Consider the following 18,046-nt stretch of genomic DNA (forward strand, 5'->3'; position numbering starts at 1 on the left):
CCTTTGGTGCTGCGGATAGTAACTGTCGAGCACGAGTCGATCGGTTTCGATCGAATTCCTTTTCTAGCTGACTCATTATAGCGATGCAGCGTGCAGTGAACTGGCGCATTGACCCCCTCCGGTGTGACCAGCGATGACAGAATGTCGACCAGAGTGTGGTTCAGCTGTTGGATGCACAACCCCATGGCCGAGTGAGCCAGTTTCACCCCCGGGGCACGTACTATCACCTGCATCACAGTAACTGGACGACCTTGTACTTGTCATCTCACGCGCACTTGCAAACAGCCTGTGGTGTGGAAATGCAGTATTTCCTTATAGTACTTATAGTTTGTTTTGCCTGTTATGTTTTGGCTCCTTTCATCGTACGGGCAATAAAAATGCCCTCCACGCTTCTGCGGACATTTAAAGAATGTCATGCACGCGGTTGACGCCACGTGGTTTAGTGTGCGCAACGGAAAAGATGAGTTGATAATGTCGTAGCTGCTTAAGAAAAGCAAAAAAAAAATGGCAACATTTTAAGCCCAACTGATCCGACCTCAAAGCCAAACAATTAATCCATTGTTTTGCCAACCTTAAGCCAAGTCAAGTCAAATCGTTTGCGCTAACAATAAATCGTTCATCCTCCAAAAGTTTAGCAGCACATTGTAAGCAGATTGACGTAACGTTAGGGAGACCATTTGCAGGTTTTCCGAACTTTCCCAATTATCTGTCGATTAGTGGTGTGGGTTTGGCGTCTAATTATGTCACCGCGCCGTTGAGATCGTGTAATTAGAGAAGTGTCGATCAGCTTCCGCAATCGCAAGGCACCGCTTGGAGGAATGGAGCGAAAATGAGCAATCAAATTGATGCATTAGGGAATGAAAATGTTATTGAAAGATATTTTTGCAGTTGGAATTGAACAAGACATATTGTAACAAATTTTTTATATTCCCTCCTAAATAAAACAAAATCATATATATTTTAATAATTTCTCCTATACATTTCAACATGGTAAGGTGAATATTTTTCCTCATTCGATTGATCAATATACGATCATGTGTCTTAATCGGGGCGAGTACCGGCTTCGAACGACGAAATCCGTTCGACGCTCATGAGAGAATGAGAATCATGAGATACAACTGTCAAGCATTTAAAGACGTTTATATCTACGATTCAAGGATGGTCATGTTTTGAATTTTGATTTTTTTGCCGTTGGTATTGGATTTCATTCGTTACATCATTATTGGATGATTTGTTATCAATTAGAAGGCAGCTTGACACACTTTCTTGAAATTTAAATTTAACTTATTTCAAATTTAGAAGGGACGACAAGATTGGATTTACTTTATAAAAATGTATAAAAATACTGATTGATTTTATTTAAAAGAGTTATAAACGTTATTTATATGGTGAAAATGTTTTGCGATATTTTTATATTAAATTTATATATATATATATATATATATATATATATATATATATATATATATATATATATATATATATATATATATATATATATATATATATATATATATATATATATATATATATATATATATATATATATATATATATATATATATTTATTTATTTATTTATATATTTATATATATAATATATATTTATATAACTTTATTATTATAGATATTTGTATGTATATTTATATTCCGATATATTTTATGTTTTTATATAAATTTTTAAAACTGATGAAAACTTTTTTTATTGGAAATAGATCACAAAACATTTTCAAAATGTGACATACCTCTAAGTTCAATTCCCTTCAATCATTTAAAGCAAAATTTGAAGCAAAACGTTACATTGAAAACAACATTCGTTCCAAATCCGCAGCGCAAAACCTCGCGGATTTCTCCCCATACAAACGGGAACGTTCGACCCCGGCAGGTAGAACTCATTCTTTCGCGCGCTTCTTACGGTCTCTCAATGGTACGTTATTTTAAAATTGAGCGCCAAGTGAGCGCCTTCTGACAGCCGCGGCGAACGGATCTCGTCGTTCGAAGCCCATAGTCGCCCCGAATATGTTGCTTAAGCCACATCCCCCACCAGCTGCTAGCACCATTCAATCTGGTCCACCTGTGAAAAGCTTACGGAAATATCTTTTCGCTTGCTGTTATGCACCGACGAACGATCGTGCGGCGCTCCATCGCTCGGAGAAGGGAACAAACATTCTTTACCACACGGTGACATCTTTCAAACCCCCCATCGCGTTAGCGTTAAAAGCACAGCGTTACGAACGGCACCAAGACTGCATTAGATCGATTCCGAAGAGGCAGGCATAGGCCCGCTTATCGGTGTCATTTAAATGGAAAACAGCCATTCGTGTGCGGTGGTGGTGCATTCGGTTGGGCCACAATATTTTAAACCCGTGCGCATTGCATAATGCTGCAGGAGTTTGAGCGAGTCTGCTGAGCAAGTCACCACATGAACGCTGTTGACTAACAGGCGGAACGATCGTAAACTGCCCAATGCGGAATCGAAACGCTCTCGATCTTAAGCCAAACAAGCGCATTGAACATCGTGCGTTGTGGTTTTGCGGTATGTTTTATGGGTGATCGGGGCTTGTACGAAGACGCACTGAACGACCTAGACCTGATTTGTATAGCTTGGAAGATGAGTACGTCTACCGGCCGTTTTGTGCAAAGCAGCCAAACGAAATGCGTTTGTCACCGCGTAATTTATTCCCCGTCCGTGACTGTGAACTCTCCAAAATGGAAGTCGCAAATAAGTTTAAAATATTCGGCAGCCATCCGGCAGATGGGCATCGATTTATCATCATAAAGGCAGACTATCATCCAGAGGTAGAAGATGATGAACATATTTACAATAGCTCGACGTTCATCATCTTCCCCTTTGACGGATGATCAATGATTTATTGGCAAGGGTGCACCACCAACAATCATCACGCACTAATAGAACCATCAAAAAAGTACAGCGGCTGAGTTGCAATAGCGAAAGCTTTCGATGCCGTCCCCGAGCAACAATTATGCAAGCAGTCCGGTCAGACAACTTCCAGCTCCAACGGTACGATATATTCAAATGCATTTCAAATTCAGCTTTGCCCGAAAACTGCCCCCGAAAAACTTGTTTCGAAAGGTATTTTTAAATTCATTTCCCTCTCGATCTGCTCTATACTGATCGTGCGAAGGGGAAGGCAAAAATGACTACAAATTTTTGAATTTTTGATTCTTATGGAGCTTGAATTTTGGACCTAAAAATACTCCCCAAGGTATCAACGCCAAAGGTTTCATTAGTGTTGGATGCATCTTATTGTTCATATTTTTTTATTGTACATAATAAATAGTAAAATCCAATAAAAAAGTGTAATAAGCGGTTGCTATTGCACGATCGTTTTTGCGAGGGATTATCGGGTCAACTCCCATTTAATAGGTCCTAATAACGATAACGGCTTCGCACCTGTTTTGCATGCTTCACTTCAAACGTTTTCCACCCCTCTGCATCTTGAGGCATAAATATACCCCCCCCCTCATCATATCCCCTCCCTCATACCACCGTAAGTCCAAAAACACAATCGATCGCTGAAATTATGCAATAAACACCCAATTCAGCTTCGAAATACCTTTTACCTTACGATTTGAATCTTTCGTTAAGCCCTGCCGGATTACAGGCCCGACTATAGCCCCGGACTGGGGAAACGGGTTTTAAAACACAAGCTCCAACTTCTTGTGCCGGAATCTTCTGGTGCACAGTCGGTGGAGAACGTAGTCCACAACACAGCAGTCCACCGTACCCAGCGCCGACAGTTTCCCTTTCTATGCACGCGATTTGCTGCCAAACACCAAGCCGCCTACTGTGTTGGTGGTGGCGCGTGCAATCAAACGCTACGCTCTTGTGCGTCTCGTTGCTAGTGGAAACAGGTTTTCCTGTCCACAGAAAGGACAGGATGTTTATGTTCTAGTTTCGGGCTGCATCTGATGCCGCAACTCGAGCCCGATCGATTTGGGGTTAGGTATTCCGGTTTGAGAGGCTTATCTCGGGGTTTTCCCCATCCGGAGAAGAGACTTCAAGCGCCATTAAAAGAGCGATAAGATGTCCTCAACCTGATATGCCTGATCGCAGATGCAAATGATGCTGGTCTCTTAGATACGTCCTTGGCGGGTTCCTTTGCGCGGGTTTGTTCGGTTTAGTAGAAGTGCACTCATCGCAACAAAAACACACACACACACACGCATGTCCAAACTTTTCCAATGACGGCACGATGAATTATTCGAATATTTCAATCACACTTCACTGAGGACGGGGCAGAGTGAGTGTGTTGTTGCGCAATGCCCCCGTACCGCCGTTGCGTGCTCGAAACAACCGGGTCAAAAGCGGCCACAAATCTGTACCGTCCCCAAGCGTGTGTGTGTATGCTTTCAGCTCCCGCCATCCGAGCCCGTCAGCCCAGCCAAGAAGGGGCGCGTTTCTTTGCATTTTTCAGGGCCACCAGCGTGAAGCTGTTTTTGAGCGCGTGGCCCAACAAACTGGGGTCTGAAGTGCCGAAGCCTCGTCGCGCTGGTGTTGGTGAAATGGTAAACCATTTTTTTTGTTTTTTTTTTGGGACTATTACGTAAAGCGATGGAGTTTGCTCAGATTTCGGAGAGACTGCAAGATGGTGGCGAATGATTTGATCTCGTCTCCGTAGCTCCGCAGCTCGTCTGATGTGGAATGTGCTCACACTCTAGTTCGGAGCAGTTGAGTTCCAGCGAGCAGCGCCGTATAACGAGTACAGTATTGGCTGGACAATACTGGACACTATGAACTTTCCGCAGAGTCTAATGATGATTAACAACAGCCGTACGTTAAAGCGTTTCTAACGCAGTCTAATTACTCGGACAGAGCATGAGTTCCAATTTGATCTAGAGTGCACGCACCCGCACTGAGTGGGCTTTCTCTCCATCTGTTCGGCTGCGGCTTTGTGGCGGCTGAGGTAGAGCTTCACAGGCAAACCAACGAGCCACAGATGCGCCTGCTGCGATTGACCCTTGTGCAGCAACCCCTACCATCGCCATCCATCGCAACGAAGGAACTCCACTCAGCTGTGGTTTTTTTCGGGGGGCACTAACGATAGTCATAGACTTAGCGAACGGGCCGCGCAGTGCCAGCAGTCTACGCTTGGAGCTTGGAGGAACCGGAGCATCGTGTTGGGGAGACTCGTCGTCGTTCGCGTACCGCCGTCGCGTGTGTACTGTGCTACTCGTGTACCGTTGTTATTATTGCTGCTGTTGTTGTTGTTGTTGTGCCGTCGAAACCAATTAATCAACCTCGTGCTGCGAGCGAACAGGTGTCCAAAAAGTTTGGTGTTTAGTGGCTAATTTTTGTGTGAAATCATTCGCTACTACCCAATACCTCCGCAAAGCAGAGATTTGCTCTCCAAAAATGAAAGGTAAAGCTATCCGTTTGAGTTTTTGTTCCCAGTTGCCAACGGCAACCTTTGCTGGAGAAGCAGCAACAATCATGAAGCACTGCTGTGTAGAGTCATCTTCGCAACGAGATATAACAGGGGTGTGTGTTTGTTAAAAACGAATGTTTAAAACAGTTCTTCGTGACAGCACTGCCAGCGGAGACAGGCATGGAGCCAGTGCACGGCGAAGGGAAAGGGCCGGCAAAAGTTGCGCCGTCATAAATCACCCGAACAAAATGGTCCGTGCTTTGAACCCTCGCGACTCTGGTGTCAACGCGCAAAACGTGTTCGTTGCGCATGCTGTTGTCGTCCAACGGCTTTAGAACGCGACGCGACCGGATGCGTGATCGCTCGCCAGTGTTTGCATGCGTGAACGGAGCGGAAAAGTCTGGAAAAGTCTTTGCGTACGGTTTGCGTATGGCGGGTGTCTTAAGTGTGATGTACTAACCCCCCCACTACGCATCGCCGCAAGTACAGAACACTGCGCTGCGTATTGACCTTCCTTGGGACCGCTTGCGCATATGCGCATGGCGAACAGCACCGCTGACGTTGCGTTATGAGCTGGCGTGCCGTGCTATTGCGCATAGGAAGACAGGGCACGGGCCGATATCCAATGGTCGAAAAGCTCCGCGCGCTCACTTTCGTTTCGGTGGGAAAAATTCGCCGTACGCCGTGGAAATCGCCCTAATACCCTTGAGGTTCGTTTTTTTTTGTGTTTGTTTCTGCACCACCGACAGCGACGTAACACCCTCTCAAGAAGGTCAAATTCTAGTCCATCTGTGAGTGATTCTTTTTTTGTAGTTGCAAATCCACGAGAAGGTTCCAGCAAGTAGCTCGTTTTTTTTATAGTGACAGCAGTGACAGATTACGGGCAATTTTTGCTTTATTTGCGTTTGCGTTCTTCCGACCTTAAAAATGAACCTGATCCATCTGAACAGGGCACTGATGTGGCAGTAATCACTTTTGCGTCCGGTGCTTTTGGGCAGCGGAATAAAAATGTACGCAATAAATTATACGCTCTTTCCGGTCAGCAGTGCGCGGGAAAGTTCACGTGTGTGATCGTTACGTTGTGGTCTGCCACGAGGAGATAATTTAAGCGGAATGGGTTCATTAAGTTCCGTCGTGTTTTATCTTTTGAGATTAAGGTGAAAGTTGAGCTCAATGATTGAAGATTATTGGATATAAAAATAAAAAAACAAAAATAATTGGTTAATATTATTTTTACTCGACGTATTAATTTCCTAATCCTGTCAATGCATAAGAACTGTACGTTCCAAGCTAAACATAATACCAAAAATAATGATGCGGGGTGCTTCCTGAGATTGAATAACCAGTGTATTCGCCCGACAAAGTGTCTTATTATTCATTCTACATAAATATTACCTTCTTCTTCTTCTATTTCGCGTAACGTCCTACCTCCTACGGACATGCCGGCCTATACAGACTTTCGAGACTTAATTCATTACCACGCAGCCGAATAGTCAAATCCTTGCTATGGGGTGACGGTATATTCTAGGCTTGAACCCATGACGGGCAGGATATTGAGTCGTTCGAGTTGACGACCATGGGACATTAATATCTACATATTGTAAACATAAAGGAAGAATGATTTGAAATTATGAAGATTAATATATTATACAGATTAATCAAACAATTTTTGGTGGGATCCCATATTTTTTGCTGCGTTCCCATGATTTTTTGGCCGTTTTCCAGAATTGTTTGTTCCAATTGTATTGATATCCAATTGGAAAATACCAATAAACTATGGGAACGAACCAAAAATCTATGGGATACGATCAAAAAATCGTGGGAACGCACCAAAAAATCATGTGAACTGACCAATAAGTCGTGGGAAACCCTGTACTGAATTATTAAAAAAAAGTTTGAATTGGAAATTTTTTGAATACTAGTGATGGAAATTAATTAATTCAATATAATTCTAATTACTAAAATTGTAAATTGTTAAACGATACTCCGCAGGCTAACCTCGAAAGCTTTGTAAATCGGAAATAAGTATTTGTTACATGGACTGCTAATACAAATGTATTGGAATATTCCGACTGCTCGAACAAGCAAATTTATGTCTCTAGAATGGATTATCGTAAGAGAAAAGACTCCAATATGTTGAGATGAAAATTCTTATTGTTGTATGCAAACATGATAGTTTGCCGCAATTGTAAAAGAATCAATTTAATTGAAACATACAATTCTGAGAGTCAATTTTATCTTCTATTCCAGATTTGGTAAAGAAAACACCAGTCCAAACATGGTACACTGGAAAAACGATCTTCGTCACCGGTGGATCCGGTTTCATGGGCAAGGTAAGTGATCCTCCTCCTGCGATAAATCCTTCTGACAACCTTCCCACGAGATGCCTCATTTAACTGGTAAATCGGTTCCCTAGGTGCTGTTGGAAAAGCTGCTCTACTCCTGCTCCGACCTGGAGCGCATTTACGTCCTGATGCGACCGAAGCGCGGCAAATCGCCACAAACACGTATTGAGGATTGGCTCAAGCTACCGGTAAGTAACGAATGCTATCGCAATTACACCGTTCCACAGAGCATTGCTGTGCGAGATGATTAAATAACGCACCTTGAGCAACGGGAGGAGAATGATGGCTTAATTCATGGCGGGCCAGGCCCCGCTTGACGTCAATGGGGGCACTGGGAAAGGATGATCTTTTGGCTCCGCACGGGGGCACCTGTGGCTTTGAAGGGCAAAAGGGGTACATCAAACAACAACAAAAAACACTTCATCATGCGTACCTCATCGAGCAAGTACGTCGTGGTACGATCGATTTGGCCCGTGCTGTATGAAACCCATGCCACCATGACGGGTTTCAATTGCTTCGTGTTTGTGTGTGTGAGAGAGGAATAATTGAAGCCATGAACAAAGCTCAAGATTAATTAAGATCCGCCTCGATTAAGAGAATCATGTTGATGCCGCGATTTGAATGCTTAGATTGCAATAATTGCAACGATCACCGATTAACTCACCGCCCAAATGCTCTGTTTCTGTTTCGGCTGCAGGTTTTCAAGCGCATCCGGGAGGAAAAGCCGGAAGTGTACAAGAAGCTCGTCCCGATACCGGGCGATGTGACGAGCGACAAGCTCGGCATCAGCCCGGAGCACGAGCAGCTGCTGATCGACACGGCCGAGATCGTGTTCCACTGTGCGGCCACACTGAAGCTCGAAGCGCGGCTGAAGGATGCGATCGAGATGAACACGATCGGCACGAAGCGTATCCTCGATCTCTGCCTGCAGATGAAGCGCCTGAAGGCGCTGCTACACTTGTCCACGGCATTCTGCTACTGCGATAAGGTGAGATCTGCACGGTCTGTCCGGAACCGAAGCCCGGTTTTACTAATTCAATTTGTTCCATTCCCCTCCCCCAATGCGCAGGAAGTACTCACCGAGAAGGTGCACGACTTCCATCACAATCCGTACGATCTGATGCGTACCGTGGAGTGGATGGATGAGAAGGCGCTCGACATGATCACACCGAACTTGCTCACGCCCCATCCGAACACCTACACCTATTCGAAGCGGCTGGCGGAAATGCTGGTGCGCGACACCTATTCCAAGCTGCGTGTTTGCATCGTCCGGCCCAGCATCGGTAAGTGTACAATGTCCTCGGAGAGGCTTCAAGATCGATCTTCCACAAAACAAACGAATGTCCGCTTTTTCTCTCCCTCTCTCATTCCAGTGTGCCCTGCCAATGCGGAACCAGTCGAAGGATGGGTGGACAGTTTGAACGGTCCCGTCGGCATCATGGTGGCCGGTGGCAAGGGCATCATCCGGTCGATGTTGTGCAACGGGGAATACAACGCGGAAGTCATCCCCGTCGATCTGGCCATCAATGGGCTGATCACGATCGCCTACACCCTGGGCCAGATGGAGGAGATGTAAGTTGGCAAGGAGAGAAGCAGTTCAGTTTCACACATGCTAACGACTCATGTTCTTCTTTGTAACAGGCCGAAGGAAATACCGGTGTACAACATTACTTGCCGCGAGACGAAGCGAACCACCTGGAAGGAGGTGCTGGATCTGGGCAAGGCGACCGCCTACGAGTATCCGTTCGAGGCCGGCGTCTGGTACCCTGACGGCGACATTACAATGAACAAAACGTACCACAATATCTGCGTTCTGCTGTTCCACTGGCTGCCCGCTTACTTCATCGACTTTCTGATGCTTTGCTTCGGCCAGAAGCGATTGTAAGTGGCTTCATTTAGCAATTTCGGCGCAATTCGGGAGGTTTTTATAACTGTTTTTTTGTTTTGCCCTTCCCGCTTTCGTTCTCCAGCATGTGCCGCATACAGAACATGGTCTCGGAGGGGCTTAGCTTGCTGCAGTTCTTCACCACCCGGCAGTGGGACTTTAAGTCGCACCAGTATCAAGCGATAGCGAAGCATCTCTCGCCGGAGGATAACACCATCTTCACGATGGACGTGGATGCGATCGACACGAAGGACTACCTGCGGCGGATCATTCTGGGCGGGCGGCAGTTCTGCATGAGGGAACCGCTGTCCACCTTGCCCAAGGCACGCATCCAGCTCAAGTGTCTGTACGTGCTGGATAAGGTGGCGAAGGCATTCCTGCTCTACGGTTTGGTGTGGCTATTCCTCACGCTGACCGGGCTGAGGGCCCCGGTGTACGAGATGCTCGGCTGGGCATAGGCCATAATGGCCATGTCCCTTTCCAATGTCCTTAGCGGCCCCTTTTCCCGCACCGTCGAAGCAGGGAGCAAGGGAGAAAATACTCAACTGGGAAACTGGGTTTCGTTAGGCTTCACGTAGCTTCGCACGTGGTGCTTCTTTTCTATTGAGTGTGTGTCCTTTTTTTTGTTTGATATTAGTTTTCTCCCGTGTTGTTACTCGTGTCAAACCGATCAGATTAATAAAGTAAGCTAACAAAAATAGTTGCTGGAGGTGGGAACGTTATTTCCGTACAGCGAACTTGTGGTGGTAAAAAATGCTTTCCTTCTCAATCTTTTCGCGCCTACGGGTATGTGTGATTGTTTTAGCGATTACAAGGCAGTTCCGAGGTTCCCTTTTTACGATTTTATTTCATTTGTAGTTGCAATTTATACAAACTCGGGGGCAGTAGGGCAGTCGTTCAGCCACAGCCAATCGTGCACTCGCTCGGCAACAGTGCAGCAATTGTTCAGGATACAAATCGAAATCAGGCTCGCATGACACACACATGCACAACGATCAAAGGAGCCGTACTGGCTGGTCTGGGGCAGGGAACAATAAACAAAAAGCAGATGAGAAACGAAAACAAAAGGAAAACTCCTACACAAATTCCATCCGGCGGCTCTCAAACGGAACGACCCAAGGCACCGACCCAAATGCAGTTAACAGAGAGGGTGAGAGAGAGAGAGTACGAGAACGTAGTAGGCGGCGCGCAACATATATTGATGCAGCAGCAGTAGTAGTGTGTAGCACGGTAGTTGTATAAAAGTTTAAAACGATACTGGGCGGCCCGCGGAACTTGGTCCCTAGCTCGCATCGTTGTTCAATGAGTTGAACCGGTTGCCGATACTGATCTGGCCGCTGGTTGAGGACTGTTCGACCGTTTTCGCCCGCACGCCGTGCTTCACCTCCTCGAACGACGGGTCCACTTTCGGCGGTTTGGGGGCTTCAGCCGGCTTTTCCTGGCCCAGCGTCGGGAAGTACTCCTCGCTCTGTAGATCCGGCGCGATGCCTTTCTTCTGTTTCTGTTTTGCCATCTGGAAAAGGGTGCGAACAATGGGCGGATGGGTAAGAATGGGGGTTGCATTTGAGCAGCAGTGGTGGGTGGGTAGGAGGCCCGATATTCGAGAACGTTCCCCGTATAGTCACACTTACGAGACTTTTCATTGCTGGACTGATATAAATATTGCTTGTGGTTGCTGGAGCCTCCGGGGCCGGTGCAGCCTTCTCCTTCTTCGCTGCATTCGCGGCATCCTTTTTCATCCACGGTTTGTTTGGATCGCGCTCTTCGCCTTCCCGGCCCTCTCCATCGTAGGACGGATCGTGCATGCCGCCCGAGTTCTCCGAATCGTGATGGTTCGCATCGTCGTCTATATTCAGCTGTGCCAATTTCAGTCCGCTGTAGTCCTTCTTCGTCTCCTCGAACACCTTCCACTCGTCTTCCGGCTGCAAAAAAAAAAAAAACGGAATGCCATATGATATCTTGCAGCAGCAGCAGCATGGGTTCGGTCTGTGCACAGGTTCACAACATTAGCACTGTCCTGTTCCCGCAAACGGGAAGACACCGGCCACCAATCGCAACCGGCCACTCACTCACCTCGTTGGGATCGTGTTTGCCATCCGAATCCACCGGCCGCAGCTTCATCTTACTTTCGACGACCTTCTTCGACGTGTCATCTAGCTGCTTGGCTATCTCCTCGGCGGTGCCAAACTTTTTCGCCTTGCCCTTCTTTTTGTCCTTCTTGGCGAAGAAATCATCCAGATCCGCCATGACGATGCGATGCACACTAGCTACTTGGGTTCCGCACGTACGGCAAAAAGACGGGCACCGCTTGCTTTTCCGCAAAAGACGAAATTCCTCGTGGATTTTCCTCGCGGCTGGAAACGGGCGAGCGAATGATGGGTGGAAAACGGAGACGAATGACACAACGTGCGCTCGGCTGTCAAAGTCCGCTGCATTGCTGGTTTTGAGCCGGGCCAGGCTGGATCATACGGTGCGCTTCGATGGCAGACAGCGACCAAAGGTTGTTTTTTCGCGCTTCAACGAAACTGTGCAAACGATTTGCAACATTTTTCACATTGTTTTGATGTAGCTAGGTCAAACATTGACTCGTATAATTGTTTGACAAAATCAAATGTGATGAAACTGGACAAAAAGTGCCAAAATCGATGGTTACCAGCATAATGTTGTCGGCGCAGAGCTCTAACCAAAGAGTAAAATGCCCTCTGTGTGTGTGAATAATTCTTTCTCTTTAGAAGAAATCGCATTGCTTGCTATTTATCGCTTGTTTATCCCCTTTTAAGCTAATTAGAACCCATGATTAAGGTATTATAATTAAATTACCTTTTTTTCTAATCTTTCCACGGTTTTCATGCGCCTTTCCCACCGTGCGTCTGACAGAAGAAAAACTTACATGATTTGACGACACCCGCAAACACCGCGCACCACCCACCCGCGCGCGCCCTGTCCTGCGTATATACACACTCACTATCGATACGCCAGAGCAAAGAAAAACACGAAACCCTACAGAATGTGCAACGATTTTTGCGTTCTCCGTCCCAGCCCGCGTACTATCGATTGATTTACGGTGTGTTCAAGAATCGTTTCACTGGTGGGTGGTGGTGGTGGTTGGCTGCAATTCCCTTCCGGTGGGTGCTGCTGCTGCACCATAGTTCGTCTGGAGGATAGGTGGCCGGATCTTGGTGCTGCTACCGTCTCCCGCCTCTCCCGTCTCCGCGAACGATGGAGTACGAGTACATGCTGATGAGGAACGAGAAGGAAACGCAAAACCGCTGCTGCGGCGGACGCGTTTGGTGTGTACAGGTACCGTTTTGTGAATTGTTTTTTGCGAGCTTCTTCCCACCCTTTCCTCTGCTGACCCTTATTCAATTGCCTCCCACTCTCCAGCCCTCCCATGATCGATGGAATGCCGCATTCCGTGTACGCCAGCCACCTTTGTACGGCTATTAATATTGTATGATCCTGTTTTTTTCTCTCTCTCTGTCTCCCCTTTTCAGGACATTTGCGGCATTATCTGTGCCGTTTTAACGTGGGGTTTAATGTAAGTGTCGTTTGCCGCGGTTTTCAAATTAAATGGACGATTGAGGACAGTGAATAAAACAAAAATAACAAACCATCCACTTTTGCTGTTGCAGATTGTATGCGGAATTCGTCGTCACAATGGTGATCCTGCTGCCCCATCCTTACAAGGCCTATCGGTACATTAACTTTATTATCTTTAACACGGGCTCGTTCCTGGCGTTTGCATCACACCTGCGTACCATGCTGTCCGATCCGGTGAGTGAGCCAAGGAATGGGAATTACTGCATTCCACCGTACCAGGCGGCCAATCGGGCACAAATGTTGCTACACACCCCATTTGAATGATTTAAGCATTAGATACTTAAGTATTGTGCTCCCGTGCTGGAGGATTTAATTTTTTATCGTTTCCGCATGAGTTCACGTTTTAGTAAACAGCATAGGGCTTTTGGCTAGCGATTCAATGCCGATAAGCGAGTCTGCGGAAGCGCGCTGATAAGAAAATACGCCACCTTCATGATTAGTCATTATTTGATCGATGTGGTTTGGCCTGAAACACGTTTTTTGGAAACCGTTGCAAACATATCCTAATAGCCTCCCCGTTTTGCTCCTTCCAAGGGTGCCGTACCGAAAGGAAACGCCACGAAGGAAATGATCCAGCAGCTCGGCTACCAGGAGGGGCAGGTGTTTTTCAAATGTCCCAAATGCTGCAGTATTAAGCCGGAGCGTGCCCACCACTGTTCCGTCTGCCAGCGGTGCATACGCAAGATGGACCACCACTGTCCGTGGATAAACAATTGCGTCGGGGAGAACAATCAGAAGTTTTTCGTACTTTTTACGGTAAGAGGGGGCACACCGGCTGTAAATATCCCAACGCAAATCGCATCAATTAATCGTTGGTCTACTTTTTTTCCTTTTTCTCCAATACACACAACAGTTTTACATCGCATTCATTTCCATCCATTCGATATTTCTGGCCGTAAATCAGTTCTGCCTGTGCATCAAAAACGAGTGGAGAGAGTGTTCCAACTATTCGCCACCGGCCACCGTGATACTGTTGCTCTTCCTCATACTGGAAGCGCTACTGTTTGCCGTCTTCACGATGATCATGCTCGGCACCCAGCTGAACGCAATATGGACGGATGAAACGGTACGGCGGCACACTTAATCCTCTTATTTAAGCAGATAGCTGCTAATATTTCAATTCTCCTTTCTTTCACGCAGGGCATAGAGCAGCTGAAAAAGGAGGAAGCCCGCTGGGTGAAGAAATCGCGCTGGAAAAGCTTCCAGGCAGTGTTTGGTCACTTTTCGCTAGCATGGTTTTCACCGTTTACGCAGCCGCTCAGAGCAAAGCATGAAAATTATTTATATTCAGTCTAAATAAAACAAAAAAACCACACTCAACATAAAACAAGAGGTCGCGCTTAACAGTAAGACGATGAATACACACACACACTGCTCCAGTGTTGTGGACCAGCACCACGTGAGCCTTCTTCCGGTGAATGGTTTGCTGGTTGAAGATGGTGTTGATTTTCTTACAATGAATGGACACTGCTGCGATGTGGCTGTTGTAGACCGTTCCAACAGCCTCCTACCATCATGTCACGATTAATGTCACTGCCGCGCTCGGTTCATCTTTCGCATTAGCTTCTTTTGCTTCTTCTCATTGACAGGAGCCTCCTCTGCCGCATCTCCCTGGAAGAACTGTTTTCCCACCGTTTGCCACAACAGCCAGCCGGCCCGAATCGGGAGCAGCAGCATCAGCAGCCAGAAGAATTCCGACAGCATGGATACAAGCTGCGTACCGGCCGTCAGGATCACGATGTCTTTCACGTGTCTGTGGTGGGAAATTAAATGCTCAGTAGGCGGAACTTAAATACCATTCAACCCGAAAGCCACTTACTCCGTGATGCCTCCCTCAATGTTGAGGTCCGTACCCGTCTCGATGATGTCTCCCTTTTCGGTAAGTTTTGGTTTGCTGATCAACGCCATAAAGTAATAGCTGGCCACATGCGCTACGACGCACAGGACAGTCATGACCTGCAATGGGTTAAAGTTGAAGTTACATGCCTTGTAATGAGAGAGTAACCGTAATCCAACCATACCACTGCCAGTGTGGACAGCTCCGCATACACGGCAAACCCAAGAAACTGCACCGCGGTGGCAATGAGCGACATGTTGCGGTAAAACTTAACCGTGGCCACATTTTCCTCCACGATCTGTTTGTTGCCCTTGGTAGCTTTCTTTTTCGGTGGTTGCTGTTGCTGGGGGAGTGATTGTGTTGGTTATATTGTGTGAGTTTAATTCAACGTTTCTGTACCCTTTACCTACCGACATGGTGCAGATATTTTAATTTGTTCAATGCAGTGAGTGTGTATTTTTTTCTCTCTATGCTCCCTCGGCTGGTGCTTTCGTAGTTGCCGAGTCAAAACACATCGTCACTTTACTGTCAAATCGTGTACACACAGGCGGCATAACGAGATTCAGCACGGACTAACATACTGAAGTGTTTATAAAGCATATTTTCGTTTTATAATTACCCGATGATAAACAAACAAAAAATAGTAATTTTTATTTAAAACAAAACGTATTACAACCAAATAATAAACAATTTGGTGAACGGTTGGACAAAGTGATAACCACTTTGCCGGATAGGGGTGCGAAAAGGGTAATCGACACATCCCCGATTATCCGTGCCCAGCGTGAACGAGGGCGCAAATGAAACACGTGCTTGATCAAGACTCAACACTGTTAAGCCGTTAAAAGCCCTTTTTTATACTGCTTTTTTTACCACGGCAGATAGATTTGAATGTTCAATGCAAACAATATAATTTATTGTACAACTTTCCATTAATTCCAGGTATTATTGATTATAGGTCCCGTAGCACAGTCATTGACCCGTGCGACCTAGTAACATGCCCGTCGTGGGTTCATGGCTCTTACAAGGTTTTACAAGTCAGAATAGAATGTCAGCAAAACAATTTCAGAAGCTCAAGATGCAGTTTAGCTGTCAAACGTTGTTGTTTCACCGCACCGAGGCTATTTTCAATAGCGCAATTTGATTTTTAAATCGTTCAAGTTGTTTTTTTAGAGGCCTTTCGCATCGTTTTGCAAATTCAAACACGAATTTTGAGATTATTTGTATACAAATCAATTATTTAGTGCATTTCTAGCGTTATATTTATGAAACATTACGTATTTATTGTAAAAAATGAGTGTTTCTGTGCAAAAAGCTACGAGCACTTGCGTATGTAAACATGTACAATGTTTATGTAGCTTTTTGCACAGAAAATCGCCAGAACGATTTAAAAATCAAATTGCGCTATTGAAAATAGCCTCGGTGCGGTGAAACAACAACGTTTGACAGCTAAACTGCATCTTGAGCTTCTGAAATTGTTTTGCTGACATTCGATTCTGACTTGTAAAACCCTGTATGGAACGTTTCCCCGTAGCAATACGGCTGCGTGGTACTTAATAAGTCTCGAAAGCCTGGATAGGCCGGCATGTCCGCATACGACGTTACGCCAAATAGAAGAGGTATTGATTAATTGGATGGTAAAAAGTATTATATTCAGAATTAAACATCAATTTAACGATTCTTGAGATGACTTCTATTCCCATTACGAAATTATCTAATTATAGTTATAATGGAGTTTAATGTGCACATATTTTTTAACGGTTTGTATTAACACGTTAAATTGCTTCCAAAAATCGGTTAAGGCGAGCAATTGTACTATACTTTTCAAAATTGCTTCTGTGAAGTACAGCTATGAATATTGGAATTGTAAATCCTTGCTTGTGCTTCATCGTATATTATTTTTATTTTAAATTTTCTATTTTAAGAAGATTTTATTTTATTTCTTTCACCTTTTCTTACCTTCACATAACTATGCAAAGCGGACAACTCCTTGTGCAACGAGGCTAAATCCGTTATACGAAGCCATCAGGAACTCGCTGAGCTGGGAATTGTCTGATGTATTGTCTCCATCAAAACATCAAAATAAAACTTTTCAAGCTAACAATGTACAATGTCTGTTTTACAATTAAACCCATTTTGTGTTTACTGCATGACCAAATTACTAAAAACGATGGATCAACCACCAAATCCACTGGCTTGATAATGTATGATTTATGCAATCATTCGCTATCTGATTAGGTGCTTGAAACATTCCTGACCCTAACAGTAAAAGCCATACGCAACCGATAGCGTAATAAGGGTTGATTAATTACTTCATAAGTTACATGCACGCGTAGTAAACTTTTGCGCATAGTTTTAAACAAAAAAGAATAAACTTTTGTATTTGATTTGGCTTGATTTGCCGCTAATAATACACAAATAATTGTCGAACAATGCACATTCGTCGAACAGCAAAGCAAACCCATACGTAACCTAAAACTCCAATTTATCGAAACAAAATGTACACCACCATATTAAATATGAACTTCCGACCGGGAATAGCCTCGAACGCCCTTCACACACACACACACACACACACACACACACACACACACACACACACACACACACACACACACACACACACACACACACACACACACACACACACACACACACACACACACACACACACACACACACACACACACACACACACACACACACACACACACACACACAACGTATGATTGATTACCAATTACAGGCGATGTAAAAGTGGCGCGAAAATCGAACCGCTTTACCGTTCGCATTGTGCATACTTTCTTTCAAAAGCGCTAATAGCGCCACTGTTGTGCCGACCGCGCACGATCACGAACCAACCCAAACCCATCCATCCAATCACTTTTCCGGGGGAGCACCTTTGAAATAGCACCACGGGCTCATGCTTCTTTTTCCGCATGTTTGGCTGCGCGAAAATTCAAATGCAATTGATTTTATGGGTGCGGTCGGTG

At 45.3% G+C, this 18,046-nt stretch overlaps 4 protein-coding genes across 4 annotated transcripts; 2 read left to right on the forward strand and 2 right to left on the reverse strand.

The window, feature by feature from the left end:
• Nucleotides 1–5,077: 5,077 nt before the first annotated feature.
• On the forward strand, nt 5,078–10,319 carry LOC120948880 (putative fatty acyl-CoA reductase CG5065). Its single transcript, XM_040365716.2, has 8 exons — nt 5,078–5,383; nt 7,640–7,722; nt 7,806–7,922; nt 8,432–8,722; nt 8,804–9,017; nt 9,108–9,306; nt 9,376–9,615; nt 9,705–10,319. The coding sequence occupies exons 1-8, from the start codon at nt 5,377–5,379 to the stop codon at nt 10,075–10,077; spliced, it is 1,524 nt and encodes a 507-aa protein (XP_040221650.2). The 5' UTR covers nt 5,078–5,376; the 3' UTR covers nt 10,078–10,319.
• A 119-nt stretch (nt 10,320–10,438) lies between these two features.
• On the reverse strand, nt 10,439–12,034 carry LOC120948883 (protein CDV3 homolog). Its single transcript, XM_049605130.1, has 3 exons — nt 11,693–12,034; nt 11,251–11,541; nt 10,439–11,132 (listed from the first exon to the last, which is right to left on the reverse strand). Exons 1-3 carry the CDS (start codon nt 11,864–11,866, stop codon nt 10,902–10,904), a joined length of 696 nt encoding a protein of 231 aa, XP_049461087.1. The 5' UTR covers nt 11,867–12,034; the 3' UTR covers nt 10,439–10,901.
• A 480-nt stretch (nt 12,035–12,514) lies between these two features.
• LOC120948881 (palmitoyltransferase ZDHHC3) lies at nt 12,515–14,549 on the forward strand. The gene is made up of 6 exons (XM_040365718.2): nt 12,515–12,919; nt 13,114–13,157; nt 13,252–13,393; nt 13,754–13,975; nt 14,073–14,285; nt 14,360–14,549. Exons 1-6 carry the CDS (start codon nt 12,839–12,841, stop codon nt 14,513–14,515), a joined length of 858 nt encoding a protein of 285 aa, XP_040221652.2. The 5' UTR covers nt 12,515–12,838; the 3' UTR covers nt 14,516–14,549.
• LOC120948882 (transmembrane protein 208) lies at nt 14,478–15,596 on the reverse strand. Its single transcript, XM_040365719.2, has 4 exons — nt 15,467–15,596; nt 15,241–15,399; nt 15,039–15,175; nt 14,478–14,972 (listed from the first exon to the last, which is right to left on the reverse strand). Exons 1-4 carry the CDS (start codon nt 15,470–15,472, stop codon nt 14,750–14,752), a joined length of 525 nt encoding a protein of 174 aa, XP_040221653.2. The 5' UTR covers nt 15,473–15,596; the 3' UTR covers nt 14,478–14,749.
• Between the last annotated feature and the right edge of the window lie 2,450 nt (nt 15,597–18,046).

This window comes from Anopheles coluzzii, chromosome 2, assembly GCF_943734685.1.
Source record: "Anopheles coluzzii chromosome 2, AcolN3, whole genome shotgun sequence".
Classification (NCBI taxonomy): Eukaryota; Metazoa; Arthropoda; class Insecta; order Diptera; family Culicidae; genus Anopheles; species Anopheles coluzzii.